The sequence below is a fragment of the Arachis hypogaea genome, chromosome 19 (assembly GCF_003086295.3).
Source record: "Arachis hypogaea cultivar Tifrunner chromosome 19, arahy.Tifrunner.gnm2.J5K5, whole genome shotgun sequence".
Taxonomy (NCBI): Eukaryota; Viridiplantae; Streptophyta; class Magnoliopsida; order Fabales; family Fabaceae; genus Arachis; species Arachis hypogaea.
This window is the reverse complement of record NC_092054.1, coordinates 104,291,712-104,301,457: the sequence shown is the minus strand read 5'-3', so window position 1 is coordinate 104,301,457 and position 9,746 is coordinate 104,291,712. Positions and strand designations below refer to the sequence as shown.

The 9,746-nt window shown below is 31.8% G+C and overlaps 1 protein-coding gene across 1 annotated transcript; it reads right to left on the bottom strand.

Moving 5' to 3' along the window:
- Positions 1 to 1,697: 1,697 nt before the first annotated feature.
- Positions 1,698 to 8,915, bottom strand: LOC140182307 (protein FAR1-RELATED SEQUENCE 5-like). Its single transcript, XM_072228470.1, has 3 exons — positions 7,979 to 8,915; positions 2,711 to 2,730; positions 1,698 to 1,991 (listed from the first exon to the last, which is right to left on the bottom strand). Exons 1-3 carry the CDS (start codon positions 8,913 to 8,915, stop codon positions 1,698 to 1,700), a joined length of 1,251 nt encoding a protein of 416 aa, XP_072084571.1.
- Between the last annotated feature and the right edge of the window lie 831 nt (positions 8,916 to 9,746).

Here is a 9,746-nt window from a genome sequence, read left to right as displayed (position 1 = left end):
GGATTTTATTTTGAAATTAACTGTTTTAAACTATGAATGCCATGGAAGTCTAGTGGGTATTTGTAAATAATTTAAGATTGTTTGGAATGACTGAATGATGAATTTGAGTTGTGGTTGTGACTGAATTTGATGAATATGTATTTGATTTTTTGATTGAAAATAGGTTGAAAATGGTTCAGTTGGGACCCGAAAAGGGTGGCTAAGCCCGAGTTTTAGGGAAAGTGCTGTCAAAATTTTATAAAATCTGAGGTTTTATTTGAAAAGTTATTTTAAAAGATTTTGTTTTAGAAAATTAAATTATTTGAGATTTATTTAGTTGAAAAAAGGTGTGTTCTATTTTTTTTAAAAAAAAAACTCGATTTATTAAAGAAAAATATCATGTTTTAAATCCAATTTTGTAAGGAGAGATTTTGTTTTAAGTGTTGTTTTGAGCTCGGTTTTTTAAGAAAAGGAATCTCTGTCACAGGAGAGCATGGAACAAGGATTTAAAGAATATATTAACTAAAAGGATCTCTGCCACAGGAGAGCAGAGAACAAAGATTAAAGAAATATATTAAATTAATGAAATGTCTGCCATAGGAGAGCAGATGTGATATTGTTTGGGCCTTAGTGCCAAATGTAAAGTGGGGACGCCCATACACTGAGAACTGTTTTTCAGATGTACGCTTATTGATTTGGAAAGTCACACTGTATGCGGCCTAGCCGTACGACTTATAAGCACACTGTATGCATCTAGAAAGCCATATCTGGGACTCGTGCCCGGGTAATGTCGGCAGCGGGTAGACAACCGACACATGAGCTCATGGCCTGCATTAGGGACAGGCATGCATCATATGCATTTATATGACATTGTTTGGGTGTGCATATTATAATTGGTTTGCCTATGTAAATAGTTACATTTAATTGCTAATTGTTCTACTTGATATAACTGCTTGATTGTGTTTGAACCTTCTTACTTGTGTTTGTTGCTGAAAATTGGTTGGATTGTGATGAATTAGAAGTTGATTGAGTTGCTTGGGCCTAGGGCCGTGGTTGATTATGAGATGTTGTGGTTGAAATATGACTAATTTTGTGATTAAAATCTGTTTTGAGTTAAGAAGTTTAAAGAAAAGTAATTATTTATCTGAAGTAGAGATAAAAGTATTTCCAAAGGTTTAACAAAATAGTTTTACTGAGTAAGTTAATTATTTGCATTGAATTCATTACTTTTATGGCATTCCCAATCTCTACTGAGAACGTGTGGTTTGTTTTCACCCCAAATCTTCCACCTTTTCAGTGACACAGGTTCTGAGATTCAGTAAGAAGCTGCAGACGATTAGTAGATTTATTTGTGGTTCCTGTTGTTTTTTATAGAGTTCCCTCGCCCTCGTTGCTTCAGGGTTTTTATTTTATCCAGAGGGATAGGTATTGTATTTGAGTTTTACAATTGAATTTAATTGTATGGCATCTATTATTATTAATAATTATGTGATTATTGTTATTCGAAGACCTTTTGTTATGTGATTTTAATTACTAAAATCTATTTTCTGAAATTTTCTTAAAAACTAAAACGTGATACCGATGTAAAGGCTTAATATTAAATAGTAAATAAGGAAAACAGGTCAGTAATGCCTTACTTTTGGTACGATCATGACGTGCTAAAAGTTAGGGTGTTACACCGAAGCTCCATCAAAATACATCCGTAACTTATTCATATTTCACCCCTCACCCTCATCAACCAGATCCTTGACAAACTTAATATCATTATTCCTAATGATAATATTCTTATCCATATTCATAATCCACTTGTCTTCCTCGATTCCCACTCTCTTTCCATTCCTTATCAACCATCTTCCATTCCTCAAAAGAAAGTCCTTACCATGAACAATACTCTTCCACATCCATGAAGCTGCCTTTCCAGCCTTAACATCTTTAAAGTCCTCCTTTGGATAGTAAATAGCTTCCAGTACCTGAACCCATATTGCATTAGGATTTTCTAATATTCTCCACGCCTATTTTGCCCAATGCACTATATTCTGACTATATAAATCCTTAAACCAATCCTTCTATCCTTCTTACTAGCACAAATCTTATCGCTACTCTTTCAGTGGATACCTCTTTCCTTATCTGAAGATGCCCACCAAAATTTGGCTATTCTCTTACTGAGCTGTTGACAAAATCCTTTAGGAAAAAGAACCACATTCATAGCATAAGCAGGTATTGCTTGGATAATCGATTTGATGAGGACCTCCTTCCCAGATTGATTAAGGAGTTTTTGCTTCCACCCACCTAGCTTATCCACCACTCTGTCCTCAATCCAACTAAGAGCTCTATTCTTTGATCTCCCCCAGTGAGCCAGAAGCCCAAGGTACTTACCTGGTCTATCCCAAGCTGACAAACCCAAAATCTCTTCAATATCTACTCTACTTCTAATAGATATCTGATTCTCACTAGCCGTCGTCACAGCCTATAGTGACTTAAATTGGGCTGGTGACCCATGTTACGTTTAGGAAACAATAACATTATTTTTTATGATGACAAATACATATTTGATTGGGTTTAAAAGCCTAAATTTTAGTTTAATGAGGGTATTATTGTGCAGGCCTAATTTGATGTTTCAATGGCAAAAACATAACCCATTATTTGTATTATTGTTAAAGATCAGATTTTGTGTGAATTAGCAACTTGGATTAAATTTCCAACATACCAAATAGCTTCATGAAAAACATACATTGCTGATATATGGAGCACCTGCATCATTTCGGGTAGATGAAAAAAATTAGAAGTAAAGTGATTGTTTTTATCTTTGGCACCAAAGTTTTTCATGAAAATGAGATGCAGAGAAAAGATCAATTCTTGGAGCCAAACAAAAGTCCAATGGTGTTTATTAAGTTAGTATAACCAAGGACAAGGTGCTACCAACAAAAACGAAGAAAAAGGAACAACAAAGGCATCAAGAACAACACACTTCTACCCACGATCTTTTGCTACTATAACATTGTTCCTCTGTATTTCCGCAACTCCACTACTCCTATTGTAACACTCTGATTTTGGGAGAAGAATGCAAGCTCAACATTGTCCTTTATACTTAGTTATTGTCATCAATGACAACTTCAAGTTTTGGAAACAATACACCGATACAAAAAGAGCATTTGGCCAAGAGTTGAAGTCAAGGAGTGAAGACACAAATCTGATTTTCTTAGAGCATTTCACTCATCTTCATTTATGTTCATTGAATATGTTGTTTTTCTAGTTTATCTTTCTTTGTTTTTATGGAAAAAAGCACATATGCAAAGCATTAGTAAAAGTCATTGAGAAAAAAGACAAAGAGAAATATAGTTAGAGTAAAAGCCATTGAATATGTCAAATCCTTTTGATGTATTTTTAATTTTGTATCATGAGCCTAAAAGGTTTTCCTTATTAAGTTGGAAGAACACTTAATGTTAAAGTCTAAACCAGGTTTGTTTAGTAGTGACAAGCTTGGTTAGAAGCTTGTGTGTTTTTATGATAGGATTAGGAAGAATCTTATAAAATTGGCATATGTAATTTTTTAAAATTATAGTGAAAATTCTATTATTATTGTGGTAGTTATTGGATATAAGTCACATTACACTAGGTAGATGAACTAGGATATATGATGATCAAGGTTCTCTTCTCTACTATATCTTTTATTATGTTTTTATGACACAAAATTAAAATATTTCCTGCATAATCATTTTCATAGACACAATAATAATAAAGTTCAAATCTGTTATGGTAACTAATTTAAAAGGCAATCTTAGATTTAATCCCTCTTCCCTAGGTCATTAATAACCTTTAATCCAAATGATAGAAAATCAACTGAAGGGAGTGTGTGTTCATGAAGCAGAACCTGGTCCTCTAAAAAGCAGAGTGTTGTGACACATTCAAACATGAAAGTGGAGTACGGGGCTATGGCCGACTTGGTGGCTAAGCTTATTGAGATAAAAAACTTGCTCATCGATCTCAGAATTAGGTTACCAACATCCCTTATGATACACAATGATAATTTGAATGCACTATTGTTAGCAACAAACCCAATTCTCTATGTTAAGTCTAAATTTTTTAAGACCGAACTGCATTTTGTTCAAGACTATGGATCGAGACAGGCAATTGAAGTAAGTCATGTGCCAAAAAATGTTCAAATTGCAAATGTTCTTATAAAGGTGCTGTCAACTGCTGCTTTTCTACATTTTAGGCATCAACTAAGGGTGAAGGAGCTAGAAGATGTTGAGTTCAATTTAGCAAGAGTAATTCACAAAGAAAGTAAAGAAGTAAAGAGCGGAGGGCATGATAGAGCATGCGATGAAGCAAGTAGATAAGAAGAAAGTAGGGTACATGACAGATTGACAAAGCATGTGATGTAGCTAGCAATTATGTTATGCCTAGTCAGCATTCAATAGTGCTCGGCCAAGTGAGTTAGAAAGCACGTGAAGTTAGTTGCCTCAACTTTCTATATGTAACAAGGTTAATGTATCTATCTACTAATATATAATAGGAAGATGTCCAAATATGGCAGTTTAGGGAGCAGAACGTGATATTCCATCAATTTGAACCACACAGATATATTTATTATAAATAAATTTAGGGGTTAAGATTGTGGAAAGTTATTTTGAGTATACACCAAAAGCAGGACTGCTTAATGGGTATGCAACGGGTGGAGCAGTTGAGAAGTCCACAGACACAAATAATCTCACTTGTGTCCCCTTGCAACTAAAGGCTGGGATATGAAGGCATTAGCTGTTAGCCTAGCCATTTTGTTGGTTAGCCGAGCCGAATTATATTTGGGCCAAGTGTGTGTGATGCAGGTCAGGTCCCATAAATGGGCCAAGGCATGTTTGAGAAGTTTGGGCTGCCAAAAAATCTGGCAATGATGATAAAAATTAAAATTTATGGTAATGTATTACCAAAAAAAAATTTATGGTAATGAGTTTATTGCGGATGATAGTGTTGCGATTTAAAATTTGATAATAACTAAATTAAAAAAAAATATTAGAGAAGTTAAAATAATACATTTTTTCTTAGTGAATGAAATAATAAAATTTTATCAACAAAAAAAAATAGTAAATTATTTTTGGTTGTGAAAGAAAGTTAGGAGGGGCAAACACAAATTTGACATTAACGTGGATTTGGAACTACATGATAAGAAATTTGTTTTATCATTTATGTACTGGTTGTTGCCAAAAAAAATACAAAAATAGAAGTTGAAAAGAAAACATACATACATATGCATTAATGTATGTATAAATTTATCTAGCTATAGATTTTTTAGATTATATCACAATAGACGAGAGTTTATTTATTTATTTTTTTGCCCTTAGCTAGAGGTTTTCATAAATTTGTAAAAAATATGAGTGTCGAAATTTGCGGTATTATGGATTAGTTTATTTCAATTTAATGAACCAAAAAAATTCTTTCATGGGAACTAGAAACATGCGCATGTGATACATATAAATTTCCGTATTAAAAATAAACATTATTAGAGCAGAAATAAGTATTAATTTATTTAATATTTTGAAATTTATATTACTTATTAAAGTTATGATATAATGGACGTACTTCGTACTCTATTAAAAAAAGACTTGATGAATATATTTTTTTGTCTAAAAAAATTTGACCTAATAACACTAAAATTTAATCTGATTAAACCAAAAAAATAATATTAAAATTATTTTTTAACTTTTATCACAAATAAAGAGATTAAAGTTTGTACATATTAAATAATAAAAAAAATACTCATAATAAAAAAGTTTAAATTTAGTTTTTTATTGCGTTTACAAGAGTTTAGATAATTTCAATTAAGAATGGTGACATTTTTTTATTTATTTCTAAAGTAGTATTCATCTTTTTTTAGTATAATAATTAAAAGACATAAAAAAAAGTTAGCAATTAAAGTTATGTAAGAAAAAGAGTTCTTTGTATTTAGATTTTTAGGTTTGCTTCATTTGAGAAAATAAATAAACTAACAAGTAGTTATAAATTTTTATCTTGATTGTTACATATAATAAAAAAAATTTTACTGTGTACATTAAAAAAATTAAAAAACTTATAAAATATTAATTTTTAATTTTTTATTTAATAATAATTTATTCTTTATTATTTTTTATATTTTATGTCAAATTTAAAAGTTAAAAGAGCATAAAAATTACTTTCGTAAAAATATTAGAAAAAATTAACAACAAATAATTTCTATTCTATTTTGAAATTAAATGGACCTTTAAAAAAACCTTAAACATTTTATTATTTAGGAACATAAAAGTTGAAATATGAGATATCGAAAAAAGTTTAGAATTTCTATAAATAGTGTTGAGAGTAAAGGAGGTGCTCAACAAGACAATAATATAAACTTTTTTATGGGTCAATTGTAGTTGTTAAAAGTTGCTAAAATAATAGTGTTCATATAATATTTTTTTTTGTGACATATAATGTTATTCTTTTAAAAACATATAATATATTTGATATTATTTTTTTATGATCATTGACAAATTTTGATAATTTGATTAATAAAAAATTTGAATAATTTATATCTTAATTATTTTTTTTAAATCAATAAAATATGACTTAACAAGCAAGTGTGAAAAATAACAAGTATCTATATCATAGTTATACATGTAAATATCTAAATCAAGCAAAAAAATGATTCTTTTAGCAAATCTTCAATAACTACAAAATTAACACAATGGATAGTTATGGATGAAAGTGATAAACAAAAATGAGAGTTATGATAATGGTATGGTGGTAATTAATTGCGATTGGGAAAAACTAGGCCGTGCATCATGAAAACCCTGAGACAAATGAGGAAGGTAGATCTTGTCAAGAGAAAAGCATTTCACTTATTGTGGTCTGTAAATAAGAGAAGTTTAGAAGAAGTAAAGGATTTCAATCTAAACACTTCACTAGCACATAGAAACTCTGAAAATTCCTAATTATACTGATGTAACAGAAGTCACTGGAGTGCAAGTGCATGTAATCGTACAGAGTCCAATTTGTCGCAAGAGTTTTCAACACAATTCAATGTGACACAAACGCTTAGTAATTTCCGTGTCGAGCAAACTCTTTTTCATAGGAGTCGTATGTGCTTCCCAAACTGAGATCTTGATACAAGATTAATTCCATACCCTGTCGAGATTACCAAAAATCAAGTGAAAGACATTTATGTTTGAAATTTTAGTTACACATAAAGTTAATTTAAAGGCAAACTGCTAATGCAATTGATCTAAACTCTGTAAATAAATTTGAAAAAGAGTTCACTTGAAAGTAGTCGAAAAAGTATATATATATAAAGTAGATAAAATTCGACTTCTAGAATGCTTTTTATTTTGTCTTGGATGTTAATAAAAATTTCTCATTCTGAGAATATATATTTAGTGTTAGGTATTTATGTCTGTGTTTAAAAAATTTTGACAAAACTGACGGAGCCAATGGAATATTTGTATAATGTGTACAATGGGCTATTTATTTGGCCCAATATGAGTTAAAAAAATGAACATGAAACCACTCATCCAAAAGTTTAAGCTGATGGAAAAAGGTGACACTAATGGTTATATCTCTAATACTGAATCAGACATCCATAAACTTCGATTATACATTTGTACACATTGTACAACTATTCTATTGGCTCTCTATACTTCCTCTTTTCTTAAAGAGGAGATTTAATTAGTAGTTATTTGTTTCATATTCTGTACTAATTTTTTTGGTGTTATAAATTAATACCCTTATGTTATATTGTGAATAGGTTTAACCTAAAAAATATCAAATTTTTTGTTGAGTTTCATGTAACTTGAAAGGGATGTGTCGCACTGAATAGTGAGGTTGCTGTGATGTATGTGTTTTGTGTATGACAAATGCTTAGTTGCTGCAACAAAGAATATGGGTTAGTTTGATATGTATTATCTAAGGGTGAAATATATTCATTTATTGTGAGCACCAGTTGTTTTTATGCACCAAAGTCGATCGTTAGTGTGATGATAAAGAAGCAAACAACTTCTCAAAAGCATTGTGAACCGCGGCTTGCACACATTTACGGTTACATTCCTCAGTAGGTGCCATGAACACAACCGATGATGTGCTTCAGGAAATACTTCTTGAATGGCTAAGCGCATGGATCGATCCCCATTAGTTATTACCAGTTTAAGAGCTTTACCACCCATGCATTCCAAAAACTTTCTCAACACCCAAACATACAACGCTTGAGATTCGCACGAGACCATGGCCGTGGCAAACACGCATGTCTGGTTGTGGTGGTTGACCCCGGAAAATACAACAACTGGTAGATTGTACTTGTTTCGACCATACGTCGCATCAAAGGCAAGAACATCACCAAAGATCTTGTAATCATCTTGGCTACGCCTGTCGCTCCAGAAAAGGTCAGACATATGTTGGTCTGGCCCAACTTCAAACCTCCAAAACATCTTCTCATCCCCCCTTGCACATCTCTCAAAAAACCTTAGAGCCGCATTCACATCACCATTCCTTAAGGCACATTGCCTCCTAACCTCATTATACATGTCTCTCTTTGTGAAAGGAACAAGGTTAAATCCGCCTGCCTGCGCAGCAATTGACTCATATATTTTTGGAATAGAAATTCCAACTTGCCTCAAGCTGTCTATATGGGCTAGATTGACATCAGAAATCTTCCGGTACGAAGGCAAGTATGGCACAAACTTTGCAGGTAGAAGATCTTGGTTATGGTCATCTACGAAGCGTGAAACATACCAAATCCCGCTATCACCATTCGGCTTTATCCTCATCTCCGCCAAACACCCATATCGAGTGAAAACCTTGTGCTCCCGCTTTCGATCCTGCATCTCTAGCCATTTTCTGTCTCTGAAACCTTCTCTGTTGCATAAATACATGTAGTTGAATTCCATTTCCAATATCTCTGCGGCACTGTACATGATTGGTTTCAGAGATGCCATTATCTTCTTGAACGATTAGATTCTCTACCGATAAAGAATTTTTATAAAAATAATCGTGTTGTAAGTATAGTTTCTAAACCAACAGAGAATCATTTCGTACAAAAACTTTGGTTGTCACAAGTAACAAAACCCAATAAATTTATAACTGAAGTATTTAAACCTCGAGTCGTCTTCTCAAGAAATTGCAGGGAAGTATGATTTACTATTGGTTATGGAAAAAGGTGTATTTTTGGGTTTATGAAATAGAGAACAAGTAATTTAAATGGCAAGAAAAATAAATTAATAATTATAAAAAAAACTCTTGATAAGGTATAAGAACTGGAAATTCTATCCTAGTTATCCTTATCAGGTGTGATAAGAATTGGATTTTGCTCCTACTTAGTTAACCCTTACTAAATATAGGAAAGTCAAGTGGACTAATTAACTTGATCCTTCAAGTCCTAGTCAACTCCTATGAAAAGACTAGCTTTAGAGGGATCCAAATCAATCAGCAATTCCCAATTTTTAATCAACTGCTGAGTCTGATAACTCAAGTGTTAGCAATTACTTAACCAAAGCAAAAAGGGAGAAAATCTACTCGAATAAAAATGTCTTCAGATTGGAAGCAGCAGTAACATAAATAAAAGAAAGAAATCTTAAATCTAAAATACCTCAAATTATATTAAATAAAGAAATCAACTCTAACATGAAGTTCATAAGCCAAATTGAAAAGATAAATAACAATTAAAGTAATAGAATAAATAAAAGTAGAAAATAAATTAAAGGAACATTGAACTTGTGATTGAAGAGAAGTAGCCTAATCATAATAAAAATCCTAAATCCTAATCCTAA

Bases quoted from the DNA above. Each gene is read 5' to 3' on its own strand.
- LOC140182307 (XM_072228470.1), bottom strand. From the start codon at position 8,915: ATGGCATCTCTGAAACCAATCATGTACAGTGCCGCAGAGATATTGGAA. The intron at 2,731-7,978 runs GTTTGCTTCTTT...GAAATGATGCAG, and splicing joins CACAATGCTTTTGAGAAGTT to GTGCTCCATATATCAGCAAT. The intron at 1,992-2,710 runs GTATGTTTTTCA...TGGGCAAAATAG, and splicing joins GTGCTCCATATATCAGCAAT to GCGTGGAGAATATTAGAAAA.